At 44.2% G+C, this 18,443-nt stretch overlaps 1 protein-coding gene across 1 annotated transcript; it reads right to left on the bottom strand.

Annotated features, from left to right (window-relative positions):
* Positions 1-101: 101 nt before the first annotated feature.
* vars1 (valyl-tRNA synthetase 1) lies at positions 102-18,233 on the bottom strand. Its single transcript, XM_080005449.1, has 29 exons — positions 18,160-18,233; positions 15,915-16,270; positions 15,690-15,833; positions 15,334-15,532; positions 15,120-15,235; positions 14,955-15,030; positions 14,619-14,719; positions 13,412-13,539; positions 13,104-13,268; positions 12,938-13,019; positions 12,717-12,836; positions 12,363-12,471; positions 11,489-11,668; positions 10,838-10,962; positions 10,582-10,685; positions 10,338-10,496; positions 7,151-7,241; positions 6,592-6,697; positions 4,938-5,008; positions 4,478-4,603; positions 4,260-4,364; positions 3,686-3,833; positions 3,352-3,479; positions 2,748-2,903; positions 2,426-2,650; positions 1,832-1,943; positions 1,445-1,620; positions 338-487; positions 102-234 (listed from the first exon to the last, which is right to left on the bottom strand). Exons 2-29 carry the CDS (start codon positions 16,266-16,268, stop codon positions 166-168), a joined length of 3,825 nt encoding a protein of 1,274 aa, XP_079861575.1. The 5' UTR covers positions 16,269-16,270; positions 18,160-18,233; the 3' UTR covers positions 102-165.
* Positions 18,234-18,443: the final 210 nt, after the last annotated feature.

Below are 18,443 nucleotides of genomic sequence, written 5' to 3'. Positions count from 1 at the left end.
CACCAATGTTGATATCTGAATGCATGCTGGAGCCTGGGTCGGATGCGGGAATCTCGCAACGCCGGGTGTCAGCGTGTTTTGCAGACTCAATATAAATAGATTTCCTGTTGAGTTACCGTTTGTCATATTCAGTGTAAAGCCGGCTTAATGGTCCCTGGATGGAGATTACATCATCTTCTGGAAGTTGTTTATGGCTTCTTTAACCTTCTCGAGTTCAATCTGGCTCTGCCGGAGCTGTGGAGAAAAACGATAAAGGGTTAAACACAACTTCAATCCCTGAAGAGAGACCAGAACCCCCGCGCCCCCCCCCCCCCCTTCGCCCTTAGCTCCTTCTGACCTTCTCAGCATCCTGCTCCTGCACTTTGATTGGAACCTTCTCCCTGTAGTCGCTCTTTGCCATTTTCTCCGTCAGTTTATCCATCTGTTTCTCCAAGTCGCCTTTCTTGGTCGTCAGCTTGGCCAATTCTTTCTCCACGTCGATGAGACCCTGGAATGAGGACCGGTGAGGTGAGGGGAGAACGGCAACGGCCCGGCGGTTCCATTTTTATTACATTTTGGCATTATGAAGGCGGTTCAACAGCAAATCAAAAGCAGAGCTAATCCTGAAAGCCAAATGAAGTTGTGGTTGGAGACCTGAGCTCCGACAGTGATTTGCACGACGTGTCTTTGAACACGAAAGTACTGTTCCTAAGTCAAAAGGATGCAAAAAAAACCCAGTACCTACTAATAAAGCAATTTATGTGCAAATTTCAACCGGTTTCAATAAAAATGAAAAAACACTCCCTTAACACTGAGTAATTGCACTGAGAAACATGATCACCTGCTAGAGGTGGCTTGCAGGGCCATTTAGGAATGATTTAAAAATGTGACCGAGACTCCAGCGGCAAGCTGGTGCTTTTGCATCGTAGTTTCTGTGACGGATATGTTCACCTTGTGAATACCAGCGCGACAGCTCTAAGGGTAATGATATCAAATTGGCTTGTTGCCAAGAAGGCATCTCTCGGGGATTCGGCAAAAAAAAGCAAAACAAAAAAAACAAAACACTTCAAAGACCCAGGAGATGGAGGCTCAGCTGATGAGAACATGAAGTCAACACGAGGCGTTGTTCTGGGAATGTGTCATCGTCTTTCAAAACATGCCTATATCCGCGTGTTCTCAAGTACTTCTGGCTCCATTTCTTTCCTTTTACGTCCCACAAATGATTCAATATAAATATCTGATATTGCTCGCTTGTTTTTCAACCTCAATCTAATATTGCAGTAGGCTCTGGTGAACAAGCAAACACCCTGAATCGGTGAAGCTGGATTCGGAAAAACCTCGTCGGCTCCAGCAGCTTGTTCCAGTCACATAAGTGGTGAGTTGTGAGCGACTTAAATATTCTCCAAACGCTCCGACTGAATCGGCAGGGACCGTTCAGGGAGACGGGGACGGCGCCGCTCCTCACCTTGAGCATGAGGTGGACGGCGCACCTGTCGGAGGCGATGGCCACGGCGCAGCCTTCTGGGACCGGCTGCTCGGCAGCCAGCGCTATAACAGCCTGAGAGTAAGACAGGGTCTGGATCTGCAGACTGTACTGCTGCACCAGGGACACGGTGTCAGCGTCTATACACTGCAGGTAGCCTGGGGGAGAAACCAATGAAACGTTTAAAGAAGAAAAACCGTGATGATATACGGGTTAGGTGAGAAAATTATTTTTTTTCCCCCAATTAAAATTTTCAGGATTTAGATTAAAAATATATTTCAGTGGAAGGCTTTAAGCAAGTTCCTGTGAATCATTTTATCAAACCTTTATCAAAAAAAGCCGAGGGTGTGTGTGTGTGTGTTTTCTTACAGTCAGCACGGGTCTTGGTCAGGTTGTAGTCGGCCCTAAGGGAGCGGATCGTCTTGACTACAGTCATCACAAACTCCATCCGACGGTCCACGTCCTCGCTGTGCCAGCAGAACTACAGCGCGGCGAGAAAAACAACACTTACAATCAGCCAGGAAAGACATGTTCCCCACAAAGCTACAGCCTGATACAAAGAAAATGAATCACAGCAAGACAGCATCCGGAAGAAGGTTTATCACTAAAAGGACCATAGCGGTGTCAAACCAGGATTATTTTAGTTTAATGAGCAGCACGTGCATTTTAATTTTACTCGTGACCAGTTTTCCTGATGACGGTTCGGTTGCTTAATTTTACCGCTGCTTCAACACTTTCAATTGGAATTTAAAAACACAAAATAGGGAAAGATTAAAAAATAAATAAAAAATAGAGACGTGGAATGTGTGTGCTGACTAGTAAACAGGCTAACACTCAATTTGACAGCGGTATGGTCCTTTACACTCTAACATCACTGCCATTCGGTCATCACTTCAACTCCTGTGTATTTTTATTTTATTTTTGTCCCCCATCCCACTTGACTTCCTCCACTCCGCCCCTCACCTCGCCCGCCTCGGGGTAGGGCGTGACAGAAATGCTGGGAGGGTTGTCCTGCAGGCATCGTCGCGGCAACCGCTGGAAGAGTTCCTCGCTGACAAAGGGCATAATGGGCGCGAGCAGGCGCAAGCCCACCTCCAGGCAGGTGTACAGGGTCTGTCTGCAGACCTGAGCCCGTCTCTGGCCGCCATCCTCCTCCTCCGCCTTGCTGAAGACCGGCTTCACGCTCTCCTGCAGGGCGGAGCAGTCGTGGGAACGTAAGGGTGTTTAGACAAGTGTGTGCGTACGCAGGCTGCAGCGCTGCCGTCACAATAACAATATCTCTCACCAAATAGACGTCACAGAGCTCGTACAGCCAGAAGTTGTAGATGGCGGTGGTGATGGAGGGGAAGTCGTAGGACTGGAACCCGGCACCACACAGAGCCACGGCCGCACTCAGCCTCGACATAATCCACCTGTCGGTCACGCTCTCCTCTCCACACAGCTGGAGGAACGAGGGGGGAGAACCAGGAGACGTCAAGCGGAGATGCAACGGCAACACCGCTTTTTCCACGACGCCGATTCAGAGTCCTAAGCTTTAATTACTATTTGAATCCTAATTTTACTCAATAGTGTAGACCTGGACCAATCGTTTTGGGTACTCGTTGCCACGTATTTTCTCCACATGATTCCATGCATCAAAATAAAAAGCGGAAAATCCATTTTTTTCTTCAAGAGAGGTTTTATACTGATTTTTGTTTTGAGGGTATTCTCAAAACCAAATAATCCATTTTAGCTTGGTACATGAGATCAATGCCAGGGCTGGTCCATCACTTTGCTAACAAAACAGAATTTCTTTGTGTGGTCGAAAGACTTCACCTAAAGAATAAGTAGTTTCGCATGAAGAAAAACAATGCCTAAAAACATAATCCGTATCTTAACTCTGGTCTCACCTGGGCCTTTTCCCAGGGTGCAAAGTCGTCTCCCAAAGATTTCATGGCAAATTTCACCGCATTCCAGAGCTTGTTGCAGAAGTGGCGATAGCCCAGGATCCGATTCACATCCATGTTGATGTCCCTACCTGATGGAGTGGCGGGAGTATATAAACATAAATCCAATACTCTGGTATGGGTAACACATATTTTGTACCGGCAGTTTTTGGCAGCGTTTTGGCTGACTAAAGGCCACGTTTCAACACATCAAGGTTGCTGCCGAAGACACGTGCCTAGGCCGCTGGCCGCCAAAGGCGCAACAAGGAGAGAAGGAGTAATGATGAATGAGATTCACCTTGGCTGGTGTAGGCGCAGAGGGCAAAGCGTAGGGCATCGGTGCCGCACTCTGGGATGCCACTGGGGTAGTCCGACTTCTGGCCCTGCTTGGCCTTCTCCACCTCCAGCGGATCCAAGTTACTGTCCTTGAGCTGGGCATGGAGACCCTGGAGGGAGAAGAAATAGAACAATAAGATATTACGGTATTTTTATTGATTTAGGGGTTAGAGCAGCTCAGGGACTATGATGCAGGATTACAGTAAGATTTTGGCCAAGTGTTATTTTCACACAAAAAAAAGTAGTTCTTCGGGACAATGGTAAGGGTTATTGCAGCAGCATCATACCAGTCCTTCAGTGCCCTCTAGAGGACAAATCTGATGCATCTGAGTTAGCCGCTTCCTCCCCAGCGGCTGTGAAATTGATGGGTTCAATAAAACCTTGTTGGAAGAAACAGTGGCTTAATAAAGCCAAGATAACACCATCAGCCCAGAGGCGGGCCGTGTGTGGCTGCTGCTGCTTAGACGAGAGAGAGAGAGAGAGAGAGAGAGCGCCTCTTCGTAAACACACCGCATTTCAGATTGCATGAGCTTTACCTCCAGGGAGATCCCTGTTATGACGTCCAGAGGGTCGATGACGTTGCCCAGGGATTTGCTCATCTTCCTGCCGTGAGCATCCCGTACGACCGCATGCAGATACACCTGACAGAAAAAAAATAAATAAATAGAACCAGATATGCATCCGTGGATCCCGCTTCCCACGTGTCATTAATCTGCACCGCATTTGCCTCCGGGCCGGCCCCTCCCGGTCTCACCTCTTTGAAGGGCAACTTGCCGGTCAGTTTGAGGCCCATCATCACCATTCGAGCCACCCAGAAGAACAGGATGTCGTGGCCAGTCTCCAGCAGCGTGCCGGGGTAGAAGACGTTCAGGTCCTGGGTCTGCGGGGGGGGGGGGGGGGGGGGGCACACATCATCATTCAGGGCAAAATATATATAACACAAAAAATACGGAAACAAAGAAACAGCGAGATCGTATTGTCGCCAGTTTAAACAAAAAAATACATCAGAAAAATAATTAAGCTAATTAATTATTTAATAATTAAAATAATTAAGCCCTAGTTTAGGTGACATAACTCTCCCCTTCACACAGGAGAGTCCAATTACATCATACTACTTAATTTCTACATATTTCAGAATTTTAACATCGCTTATCCATCTAGCCATCATCAAACCGTGCCAATGTTAAGCAGACTGATTGGACTTTGTGTCTTACGTCATTGGGCCATCCAAAGATGGAGAAGGGGAAGATCCCAGAGGAGAACCAGGTGTCCAGGACATCCTCATCTGGAACAGAAGGACGACACTTTCAGAACTTGAATCCATGTCACGCCATTACACCCCACCCCTTTACCAAACATGTCAGTATGTTTTGATACTTAAATGTAAAAATACAGAATCTGAGTGCCAAGTAAATCTATCAGGGTTTCCACTATATTTTTTTTACGTATTAAACATTTTTAACTATTTATATCTACATAATTTTATATATTTTTATCAATAAATATGGTATTAAATATATGGCATATAAATGTTCCATATAAATATCTTTGCACAAAAATAAAGTTATGATGATATTTTGCTGCACATCGATTAAAACCCTTTTCAGGACAACCCTTGTTTTCCAGGACGGAAATTTCCAGATTTTCCAGGACGTGTGGGAACCCTTTTATAATTTCTTCTCAAATAGACAGATCTTAGAGAGTGGTGCACAGCACATTCTGCTCTTTGGAATACTCTCCAGGCTACTCACACAAATTCAATGTAAGTGTACATATGTGACCATGGAAAAGACTATTTAAAGAAATTCCTTTTCTGACAGTCAAAACCAAAATACACCACCAAGGATGAACCCTGAACACAAGCTGGAGTAAAGGACTGAACATAAATTCCTAACCGTGACAAAATCCCTTACACTCTTTGTCCAACTCCTCCCTAAAATCTGCGGTGTATGGCGGATATGTGCTTGGGCTTTTAAGGGCCAATACCGATAGTTGCTTGGCTGAGGCTGCAGACACTGATATTTTGTGCCGATATTCAATATTGTTATCTTCAAAATTCTTTACACCAAAAATATTTCTCAAATAAGTGTTACAATAATTCCACGATACATTACTAACTTTAGATGAAGACTACCCCCCCCCCTCCCCCATTTTGATAAATAGTATGTGCAAAGAAAACAACACTGCATAACAGCTGTAAACAGACCAATCAGTCTCTGAACAGATTACTGTTCTTTTCACACATTTTCATATTTCTTCCCTGAGAAAGACAAAAGAGCAGCTCTGCGGAGCTGCACCACGTAGCACAGATCGCTTCTGAAAAAATTCCCGCCTGCCTTTTCGGGGCCCCGTGGCAAATGCCCCATGGGCCGGCACCAGTCTATGACCCAGTGGTGGGGAACCTCTGCGTTGGGGAAAATAGCGACCATAAATGTAAAAAAAACAGTAGTCACCCGTAGGATTTTCGTAACAAGCAACCATATTATTTTTTTGTTCATCTAATTATTATTATTATTTATTTTATTTTTTTAATCAAGCCCCCTCAAAAAAAAAAAAAAACTGCAACCCATGTGATATACAAAAAAAGAAGGCAGGATTGCAGGGAGAGGAAGAGAGCGCAACGGCTTTCTGGAAGAAACGGTATTGTCTCATCATATATCTCGTTTGAAAATATATTGATATGTCGTAAAAAGTCTGTATACTGTCCAGCCCTATTGAGGGACATTCTATTTCATATTGGAGGTTTATGACATTGACCGGCCAATGTCCGATATCTAATATAATGCCTATATCGGAAATCTGATGAGTCGAACCCTAATATCCGATATCGGTAAATCCATAATCGTGCTGGCCACAGCTACGCCTTACCCTGTCTGAGGGCGACTTTGTCCATGGACACGTTGAAGCGTTCTGCTGCCTTTTTCTTGGCCTCCTCCACCGTTCTCCCACTCACCCAGTAATGACTGTCCATGTCCTTGAGGAAGGTAAGGCAAAAAAATATATATATAAATACATAAGACTGAACAAAGCTAAATGGTAGTTCTCTCCTGTAAGGATTCCGTACGGTGGTCAGGGGCAACAGCGTAGGAAACCAAGATACAAACTAAACTGATTAAGAAGGCTGGTTCAGTCCTGGGCTTTAGCCTCGACTTGGCTAAATTAGCGGCCATCATTGACAATCCACCCTAAAATCTATCCATCCTTAAACAATTCAACGCAGGGTAGAGAAGCAGCCACCACCGTGCTCCAATAGAGGCCTATTCTGCTCGAGGAGGCTTTTCACCCAACCGGTCAAATTGATCGAAGGCATCTTGAGAGTTGAATAATAATTTTTTTATACGTATATTCTCTAATCTTGTTCATATATTTTTGGCACAATTTTATTCCTCTTGATTACAATCCTGAAAGGTGTCACATGTCAACTCACCTCTCCTGGTTTTACTGAGGGGTCGCTCACGGTGACAAAGTACGCAGGGATTCTGTGACCCCACCACAGCTGACGAGAAATGCACCAGTCCCTAGCGAGAGGAATGAAATCAGAGTATAATCTCTCAGACTGTAGTTCAACGCATGTTGTGCAGAATGGATTCATTAAAGGGGACCTATTATGCGTTTCCCTTTTTTTGTGTCATATATACTATAATGTTACAATGTGGGATGTTCATATTAGACGTGGCCAAAGTATCAAATAATGAGGTAAACTGCTGACAAAGTAATCACTGTGAACAAAACGCTCAGGCTTCTGACCGCTCTGAACGCTCCGTTTCCAACGTTTGTTTTCTACTTTCTGTATGAGCTGACGTCAGCTCACGGATTTCTTTATTTCAGCGATGCCCAACCTGTGGGCCGCGAGGGTAATGCAAGTGGGCCGCCAAATCATGTGCAAAACACAGATTTTATTGGAAAAAATAAATAGAAAATTATTAATTACAAAAACGTTTTTAAATGTAAAAAAATAATAATAATTTGTGGTATTTTTTCTTTAAAACCTTCAAAAATGCATCATCATCATTAGGATAGGAACTTATAGTAGGACGTACTACGTCCAAGACGGACCACGATCGAAGTGCACCTGTACATTTTTGAACTTGAGGTGATAATCAAAATGGATAGTTGTCTAGCATCAGGCACACTGAAAGGGAAAGAAGCCATTGGTACATCAACCACAAGCCAAGTCCTGGCGGGACATCGGATAGGTGGGACAGTCCCACCTGTCAAAAAAAAAAAAAAAAAAAAAGGTTCTGAGAAAGAATCGGAGTATCAGGGCAAGAAGAAAGTCATCAAAACGTCATGTATGGGCACCAAGAACGCAAAGGCAGCGGCAGCAATCTATGGGGTCGCCCGACTCATAGCCAAGCCTGGTAAGCCGCATACAATCGGGGAGAATTTAATTCTTCCTGCCACAAAAGAGATCGTGGGGGTGATGTTGGGAGTGAAGGAATGCAGGCCAATCCACCTCATCTCATTGTCTGATAACTCAGTCAAGCGCAGGATTGACGAGATGGCAGAGAATGTGCCAGAACAGCTGATAACGAGCGCACGAGAGAGTCGTTATTATGCCGTCCGACTGGGTGAATGGACAGACATCACAAATCTGTCAAACCTGCTTGCCTATGTAAGGAAATGATTTTTGGCAAAACTTTACCGACGCGTTCAACTGCTGGGGCCATTTTTGACATTCTGAACGCGTTCATAGTTTAAAACGGGATTGATTGGTCCAAATGTGTGGGAGTGTCCGTTGATGGGGCCCGTGCGATGCTGGGCCGGCAAAGTGGAGGCATCACCCGGTTGAAAGCTGTGGCTCCACTTGTGGCATCTTCCCACTGCAGTATACACAGAGCAGCACTGGCTGTAAAGAAAATGCTGCAGCTCTAAAGACTGTTCTCGATGAGGCGGTCAGAGTCAACTTCATCAAAAGCCGCCCACTGCAAACACCTTTATTTCCCGTTTTATGTGACGAGATGGACAGTGACCATAAGCAGCTTCTGTTACACACCGAAGTCCGGTGGCTCTCAAGGGGGAAGGTACTGATGCGACTTTTTCCAATTGCGTGATGAGGTGAGGGTGTTTTTTCTGGACACACAAAGTTTGAAATCGCTTCAGTGATTTTGAGTGGCTAGCTAAATTGGGATACCTGCCCGACATTTTCAGCCATTTAAATGGACTTAACCTCAGTCTCCAAGGAAAAGCGGCGACCATGTTCAATGTCTAGAATAAAAAAAGAAGCCACCATAAGAAAAATGTAGATGTGGGCCAGGCGAGTTGACCGGTCAAACTTTGACACCTTTGAGAATCCGTTGGATTTTTTGACCAAGGTAGAAATCCTTCCCGTCACCGTGATCAATCATGTCAACGAGCACTCGCACGGTTTCAGGACTAAGCTGCCCGAAAACTTCCCCATCCCAGATGTGCAGTGCAGCTGGATGGAAAACCCCTTCGCCAGCCACAGTGACGAGACCCTCGCAGGCCTGAGCGCAAAAGAGAAGGACAGTCTTGTGGACCTCTCCTGCGACAGCGCATTGAAACTGGCTCTCTCACAGAAGTACCTGACAAACTTTCGGCTTCATGTTGCTTCTCAGTATCTGATCTGTCCAACAAAGCTGTGCGATTTCTGATGCCTTTCCCGACGACGTATCTCTGTGAGACTGGCTTTTCGGCGCTTGTGGCATTGAGGACGAAATACAGGAATAAACTAAATGTTTAGCAAGATCTTCCTCTGAGGCTGTCGTCCCTTAAGCCAGACATCAAGCATTTGGTGTCTGCCACGCAACATCTGCCTTCTCATGAGGTGAGTTAATATTAATGTGCTCCTGTTATTGTTGGTTTTATCAGCGCTGGCGTTAGTAATTAGGCTACATTCAAAACACTGCGCCCTTCAGACAGCGCTGACTAGATACCGTTACTAACGTTATAGCGAAGGTTTCAAAGATATAAGGTTATTTTTAACCCACCATTTTTTTTGTTTTACCACTACTGCACTGTGCTGTATGTGTGAGAATGCATGCGATTGTTAAAATATACATCCTCTGAGAACGCACTGTTTAGCTCCTATATTAATTCTGGTCGGATGTGGGCCGCGAACACTTTGGAGATTTTCAAGTGGGCCGCAAGTCCGAAAAGGTTGGGAACCGCTGCTTTAGGTCATCTGTTCCATCCAATCATTTTCTCCAAACAAAACATTAAAAAGTGTTTATTTATTTTATTTTCCAATGTTTACATGAAATAAAATCCTTGCGTCCTAGAGTCACGGTAGGTCCTGGTGTGGTCCCAGCAACTGGATCGCTAATTTCTCACCTCAAATTTGCTCAGAAAAAGATTTTGGTGGACTGATGCGGAGAAATCGGTGGAAGTTACGGAGTAGAACGAAACCCAAAAGCCATGCTCGCCATTGGCTCACAGAACCCCGAACAAGTGCTCAAATCCCATTGGCTCACAGAACTCGCAGCATCAGGAGGGTGGCATCTCCCATTTAAGCAGAGCATCAGGAACATGATGGATTTATAGGTATGTTAGAATGGCTCTAATGCATAATCTGAGTGGGGCTAAATGGAGCATAATAGGTGCACTTTAAATAAGTAATTAGGTCAGATTAAAAAGCAAAGGTAAGTCCTTACCTTATATTGTCCATCCAGTTGAACCAGGTCTTGAGGTGGAGGTCGGGGATAATTTTCAGCTCTCCGGTCCTCACAGCATCAGCTGCCTGCTTGCCCATTTCCGCGCAGCTCACATACCATTGAGGCTTCAACAGCGGCTCCACAATGTCCTTAGAGCGGCTGGATGGGGATCAGAGACGGCTCAGAAAAGGGAACATTTTAAACACTGATAACGAGAATGTGTAGAGCCACCGACAACACTCACCTGCAGACTGGTACGACCATGGGGTTCTCCTTGATTTCAATGAACTGGCCTCTGTCTTTCAAGGCCTGCAGCACTGCCTTTCTGGCCTCAAAACGCTTCATTCCCTAAAGGAGAAAAGTAGTCAATAGTCAAAACTTTAATAGACAAAGACAAACATAGAAAATAAAATGCTTAACATTTAGGGTGAATGGTATGTTTGTTTTATTTTATTTTGGTGGGGGTGTTAATGGCAAAGAACAATAAGGGCGAGACATACTAAAAAGGGAGGCGGCACGTTGATGAGCAGGCCATTCTCATCCAGAATGTTGATGAAGGCCAGATTGTGTCTTTCTCCAACCTCGTAGTCATTATGGTCATGGGCTGGGGTGATCTTGACGGCACCTAGAGAAAAGATGGAGAAAGGAACACATGAGCCATTGATGATCGCCGTACACCCAAACAAGGCAGTGCAATACCAGAGCATGAATGCAGACAAATTATACTCTAAGGTTTGCACCTGATGCGGAATCAGAGTTCTGAAATATGAACGTGTTCTCGCTATAGGCAATGCGTCAAATGGATCTATGCTAAACAATATTAATAAGAAATTATATATTTCACATAATTCCTTTTTACGACATTCTGAAAAATTCTACATGATACGGCATATAACAGCTAGCAAGAACAAATCATTGTTGTATCCATCTTGTATATATGTAATACTCCACTTCTAAACATGGGGATGTGAAACCTTTTCAGACTGCAAACTGTTACCAACCACATAAATAAATTGTGATTGATTTGAATGAGAAAATATGAACAGAGTATAGCAGTGAGGAGAGAAGCTTTTACAACATATTTGCATTACTTATTCTGGTTCAACCTGTTATGTCTGGACTACTTTAACTATTCCTGAATCTGTGCCCACCTGTTCCAAAGTTCATGTCCACAAAGTCATCAAACACAATGGGCATCTTGCGGTCACAGAAGGGGTGCAGAACCATTTTCCCCTTCAAGTGCTGATACCTGGCGTCACTCGGGTGGACGGCTACAGCCGAGTCGCCAAGCATGGTCTCGATACGAGTAGTGGCCACTACTACCTCGTCATCTACCGGAAAGAAAAGAGGGTACATATTTTTAACGAGTCATTAGGCGTGGGTAGATTTATGATTAAATCGTCAATCAGCGATTTATCCTGATTGACGAGTCAATTTTTTATTTATTTTTTTAATCCAATATAATACAATCTCATAGAGAACGATTTCGATTTATTTCCTTAGTTTCTTACTTGTATGGAAAATGAAAAACGTAAACCTAGCTAAGAGAATTTGAGGTTTTGTGGGGGGGTTTTTTTGTTTGTTTTTTTAATTTCTCCTCCAGACGGCATGTGCCGGTTCCCGCCTGCCGGGTCGTCCGTATTTTATTTTAAATCCATTTATTTTAATTTGTTCCCTATATGTACAAAACAAAAATTTCAAACAACTGAGTTAAGCGACTGTTCTGTTCCGTCCGGTTCCAATAAAACACTCTCCCTAAAATGTGGACACACATTGATATGGGACCTAGATTAGTAAAAACTAGATGTTTTTGTGTCAATACTTTATTTCTAAATAACAAATCCTCTACTTCTGAAATGGGGAGACCGCATTTGCCACACTACATTATATTGTGTGTGCGCCGATAAAATGGTCAATCAGTGATCAGTGCCCCCCCAGCAAATTTTGCACGATCGCCCAAGCCTACGAGTCATCATTCAAGTCTGCAATTTACCCAACATTTTAAATCATCGTTCCTTCCTTTACCTGATCCATCTATCTTGTAGGAGAAAGAGACAAGAATGCCAAACTCCACCTTCTCCTTGTAGCCAGGAACAGGCAGGAGAGTCCTGCCAGTCAGCTCCTTCTTGTCCACCTGAAACACAGTGCGCGCAGTCAGTTCACAACTCTTCCACTACAACTCTTGTTGGCAGTTTTATTCCTTGGCTGGAAACAAAATCCCTGGTTTTCAAGGATGCACGGGAACCCCCGTCAGGTTCCATATTTCAGGACCAATTAAAAAACACACACACACACACACACACACACACACACACACACACACACACACACACACACACACACACACACACACACACACACACACACACACACACACACCTCTATGTCAGAGATGGCAGAGTTGAGGGTGCAGGACCAGTTGACAAGCCTCTTGCTCCTGTAGATTACACCCTCGTCATGCATACGGATAAAGGCCTCCTGGACTGCATAGGACAGTTTCTAGACAGGTAGAAAACATACCATGACATACGGTGGATAAATATTCAAGATTTGCATAAATAATGTGGAATAAATAAAGTGTAAGGATCTCATATCCTTACAGAATCCATGGTGAAGCAAGCTCTGTCCCAGTCCAGAGAGGATCCCAGCCTCTTCAGCTGGTGGTAGATACGGTCTCCCTTCCTGAAACAAGAAAAAGCCAAGTTATTATCAAGACATTTTAGGAAAATAAGAACATCAGGATATGATTCATCCCTCTCCACTTACTCATTCTTCCACTTCCAGACCTCCTCGATGAATTTTTCCCTGCCCAGGTCATGGCGGGACAAGCCCCTCTCCCTCATCAGCTTCTTCTCCACCACCACCTGTGTGGCGATGCCGGCATGGTCGCATCCCGGGTTCCACAGTGTCGTTTCACCTCGCATTCTGTGCCTAGATTGAGAGAGAGGGAGGAGGGGGTGAAGAAAAAACCCCAATTCAATTTCTCAAAGTTATCTTCAGACCTCCTGAAAGCACAGAGATAAGCTTCGATGTGAGTGTGACAGATTTTAGTTCACAAGACTCATTAGAATTACCATCTGGTCAGAGAGTCCTGGATGGCATTGGTGAGTGCGTGTCCCAGGTGGAGAGATCCTGTGACATTGGGTGGAGGGATACACATCATGAAGACGCCGCAAGGATTTGGCTCACTGATACTCTTCCTCTGCAGAATGAGAAGGGTCATTGAAATCATAATCCTGCCTCAGCAAACAAGAAAAAAGTATATTTTCCTTTGTGGTGACAAAGTATGCAGGCTGCATCTGCAGGTTACTTTCTTATCTCTGCACACAACAGGCAGTAGATAAGATGACAGGCAGACTTCCAAGGGCAATTTATGGCTGTGCGTCAAAACACCGCCGGAGGTGTTTCCAGTCCTTGTATGTAGAGACCACCGCTGTGGCTCATGTGTGCCTCTCCAAAATTCAAACTGCACATAGGGTGACACAGGACCCGTACGTATTTCCGCCGCAAAATTTCCTCCTTTGCATTCGACTTGGTAGCAAAATTACAAAGTTAAACTGAAAGATAAATAAATACTACTACAAAGATTGAGAACCCATGGTTGGGACTTACAGAATGTGAATCATAGCACATCAGCCGGGATCCAGCTGGGTCTTATATAAGATGTGTAATAATAGTAAAAGATGGCAGCGCTGCCTGAGGGCTTCTGGCGGCCTCTGCAGTCAGCGTGCAGAACTATCAATAGCTCACCACCGCCGCAGACGTCACAGAGGAAATACGGTGTCATTTACACAGAACCATGTTTCGGCCTTAATTTAAACATTCATTAGCGCGGCTGTTCCATTCGAAACTGTAGAGTGAAATTTAAGGAAATGCAGCTGTGAAATAACAAAAAGTTCAGGGTCAATGAGAATTAATGAATTGGGAAATCCTTGCAGGAACAAAAACGTAGTAATATAAGTAACGTAGTAGGCGTAATAACATGTCATGTCTAGTGAGGAGGTACAACAAACACATAAAACAGTTAAAAAACATTGCTGTCTCTATAGTGTCAGTGTCATTAACACTACAAATTGTTTTTTGGTATATTTCATGAGACTGAATTCATTTTCATTAGCAAGAATGTTGCTTAATGCAACTTTTTTCACTCTTTTACTGTCGTTGCTTTATTTTAAATTCCATGTGACTTGACATCTTACATGCCTCTCCACTTCACCGTATCCCAATATGAAAGAGACGCTGGGACACACCACAGACATATTCATTTAAGTGCCCCCTCACCGCGTACTCTGGCTTGAAAAATCCCTGTTGCTCCCACCACGAATACCAGGCAGCCTCCACATACTGGGGACTGTAGGCATCAGGAAGAGGGCTGACAACATCTGTAACAGGAAGGGGGAGATAAAGCACAAGTGTGCAGACAGATACACAAATTTCTACACTTGATATAAAATAATTTAAAAATCATAATAATATTTTTTTTTTTTAAGAATTTTTTGAAGAATTGTGCTAGTCCCTGGTCAGGTGTTGCTTTCAATAGATAACCTAAGAGTAAATTAATGAAAATTAATTTTATAGAAGCACATTATCCACATTCTAAACATACAAAATATCCACCTTTCTTTTCCCCAGCTGGAGTAGGGACATTGTATGCAATCACTCCCAATTCCTTCTTTTCTGGTTTGGCTTTTTTCTGAGGTAAAAATCAGAACAGGTCACAATAACACAAACAACATACAATTTTTGTCTTGAAAGATTCTGGCTGAGATCCTGCATCTTTACCTCTGTTGGAGGCTGCTTTTTCTTCTTCTCCTCCATTTCCTTTTTCTGTTGGAATTTTTCCATTTTCTCTCGCTTTTTGGCCTCCTTCTTTAACTGGGCCTCGGTTTTTGGCGGGCCTGAAACAGCAAGATTTCTCAATTCATGATACTATATGTACTTATACAAATTAAGCGAGACTTGTGGTCCGTAACATCGACAGACGTAAAAGACTGACCATTGGCTGTGGCATCCTCAGCTTCATTGGAATTGGGAGCATTTGTGCTGGCAGCAGTACTGGTCTTCGGAGTGACTGGTACCATCTTCTCACACAGATTGATGTTTCCCAAGACTTTAACAAACTGAGGCTGGTTGATGCATGTCATGAACCATCTGGTGACATTAGTCAAAACCTTCCTGTCTGGTGGCTCCAATGCCTAGCAAGCAAAATAAAAAGTGAATTTATGGCATGGTATAATGTCAGCACTGAGCTAACAGAATGCAATGTAGTTTTCACTTTGCACTGTATGAGAAAACTCTTTAAAATAGCCATTAACTAGGCGAAGCAAGGCAAACATTGTTGACTTGACTTACATATTTAAAGGGCAGCAGGACAGCGGTGGCTACAGCCATATCAGCCAGTGTAATGCCCTCTCCAACGAGAAAGGTTCTGGGTTCCAGGGCCTTGTCCAAAACCTTTAGGACACGCAACAACTCTGCCCGAGAACTGTGTTGGAGCTAAAGAAGTAGAACATATGAATAGAATAAAACCAAGCAAGACAAAAAGTAACCCACAGGGAAGAGATTTGCTCGCCTCACCTTCTTATCCACTGCCATAACCCCCATCAGTGGGAAGACAACAGCACAAGCTACAGGGGTGAGCTCATTGCCTGCAAAGCTGAGCCACTGCCACACCTGGCTCTGCTGCTTATTGTCTTGGCCAGCTCTCTTCCCCTGAGAAGCCAAATACCAGGACACAGCATTGGCCCCACTCAACACAGAGTCGCCTTGCCCGGTGGCCAGCACCAGGGTGGGCCTGGAAGGTGCATTCAGGGAAGATGGGGGGTCCTCTGTAATGGTGCGGGGGTGCGGAGAGGGGCAGAATTCTGTAGCTATGAGAGCCAGAAGACTCCTGAAGTCATCCGGGTGAGGGGACACATAGAGAGTGGCCATCCCTAGTAGAAAGAAACAGGAGCCAGTAAGTGAATAGGTGCAGTCATAGTTGCTGTACAGGTATAACTGGTCGACATCATGCATGCTTCAGTCCATCGGTCCAATCTAAAATCTTTAGACTGCAAAAGAGGAGCTGTTAACAATACTGCCTATGAAAAAACACCTGGGGAGAGGACATTTTTCAGTCTTTCAAAAACTTTATCAACAAAACACAGCTCCCAGTGTGTAAATTTACGTCAGTCGCCACGGACGGTGCACCCGCTATGGTGGGCCGCTTGAATGGATTTTTAACCAAGTGCAGGGAGGACGATGCTTTCTCCAACTTCCTTAACTACCAATGCATAATACACCAACAAGCATTAGGTGCCAAAATGCTAAACATGAAAGAGATAATGGATGTGGCAACGAAAATCGCCTGTTCTATTCGAGCGAGATCTCTTTAAAGACGGCTGTTCCGTGCACTTCTGGAGGAGGCTGACTGCAACTACTCTGACCTCTTGATACACACTGACGTGAGATGGCTTAGTAGGGGGAAATTCCTGCAGATATTTTGAGAACTCTGTCCAGAGATGGAGTTTCTCTTTGTCAGTAAAAATGCAGAATACAAACAAATTAATGACGATCAGTGGCTGCTAGACTTGGCATTTTTAACTGATCTGACCAGCATGTTGAATGAGCTTAATTTACAGCTGCAAGGAAAAGACAAAACCGTGGTCAACATGGTCAGTTCAGATTAATGCCTTCAAATGAAAAATGAAACTTCTGTCCTCAAAGCTGCAACTCCATGATTTGGGGAACTTTCAAAACCTTGCATCAGAGCTGGAGACCCAAGGGAAGGCGTGTACGCAACTTGACAGTGTGCACTACACAGAGCAGGTTGAAAACTGTCAGACTTTGACAAACGGTTTCAAGACTTTGCTCTACTTGGCCCAATCGCTACATTTATGTGCTGCCCGTTTAGGGGAGATACTGAGGTTGATTTACTTGCATCAAAATTTGAAACACTGTTTCACCTGCACCCGTCTGCAGTGGAGGATGAGGTGTTGACACTACAGGCTGACATTGAGCTTAAGTCCAGGGCTCATGGACAGTTTTGGAACTTACTCACAAAGGAAAAGTACCCAAACATCAGGAAATGTGCTACCTCCTTGAAGTCATTATTCGGCTCTACTTATTTATGCGAGTCAGGATTATTACGCCCAAATACCATTCCACAATGACGGATGATCATTTGGAAGCCTGCCTGAGGCTGCTACCAGCAGCTACTGCCCGGGCTATGCAACCCTGGCCGACTCCATTCAGTGCAAGTCACCCGAGTAAAGTAGTGACCATAAATGTATTTAATTGTAATGTACCGCAAAGCTTCATGCAGTGATGCAGGTACGCCAACATATATTGTATATATAAAGTATACTCAGTATCATCTTCTTCTTTCGGCTGCTCCCGGTAGTATACTCAGTGTGTGTGTGTGTATATATATATATATATATATATATATATATATAGCATTCTTTAATGCAGGTAGATCATTTTGACCTGGTCATTTTAAAAATAGGGCGCAAGCCGAAAAAGCGTGGGTACCCCTGGTATATGCAGTCAATGCTTTGCTGACACGCTGAGTAAACACAGATTCACATTAATTTTGGCAGTGGTTATATTATAATGTAATGAACGGCACTCTGGGGACGAACATGCTGTCTGATTGGAGATGGGAGAAGCTGGAGAAAGCCATGTCGGACATGCTTACTATGTCTCGCTAAGCTTCACCGGTTGGGGAGCAAATTTTCCCAACGTGGCTCTCTCCTTCTCAGTTTCAGAAAATCGAGACTTCTAATCGCGGTCGCCATAAAATATATAGATTCTAACGTAACCATTTTCAAGACTCCCGTACCTTTGAAGGAGTCAGAGTACACGTCAGCTTTGGCGTACGGGGGACCGCGGGCACCGGGAGGGCCGCGTGTGTTTCCTTCTGTGAGCTGCCGTCTGACGCAATGAGGGGAATGACTTCCGGGTTTAAGGACCCAATGTTTTGCGGCGCTTCCGCCACACCGAGGTGTATTTAAAGATGCCTTTACGTAAAAATAAACAAGGAGTAGTAATAACAATAATAACAGTTCATATAATTTATTTATAAATATGATTTATATAAAACAATTATTATTATAATTGTATTAT

This window comes from Zeus faber, assembly GCF_960531495.2.
Source record: "Zeus faber genome assembly, chromosome: 8".
NCBI classification, from domain to species: domain Eukaryota; kingdom Metazoa; phylum Chordata; class Actinopteri; order Zeiformes; family Zeidae; genus Zeus; species Zeus faber.
Note: the sequence above shows the minus strand (reverse complement) of the source record. Positions and strands in the feature narration are given on the sequence as shown.

Excerpts from the sequence above, each read along its gene's own strand:
- vars1 (XM_080005449.1), bottom strand. The coding sequence starts at position 16,268 with ATGGCCACTCTCTATGTGTCCCCTCACCCGGATGACTTCAGGAGTCTT. Across the intron at positions 10,686-10,837 it reads ACGTGCCGCCTCCCTTTTTA|GGAATGAAGCGTTTTGAGGC; the intron begins GTATGTCTCGCC and ends TTTCTCCTTTAG. Across the intron at positions 6,698-7,150 it reads CCTCAGTAAAACCAGGAGAG|GACATGGACAGTCATTACTG; the intron begins GTGAGTTGACAT and ends ACCTTCCTCAAG.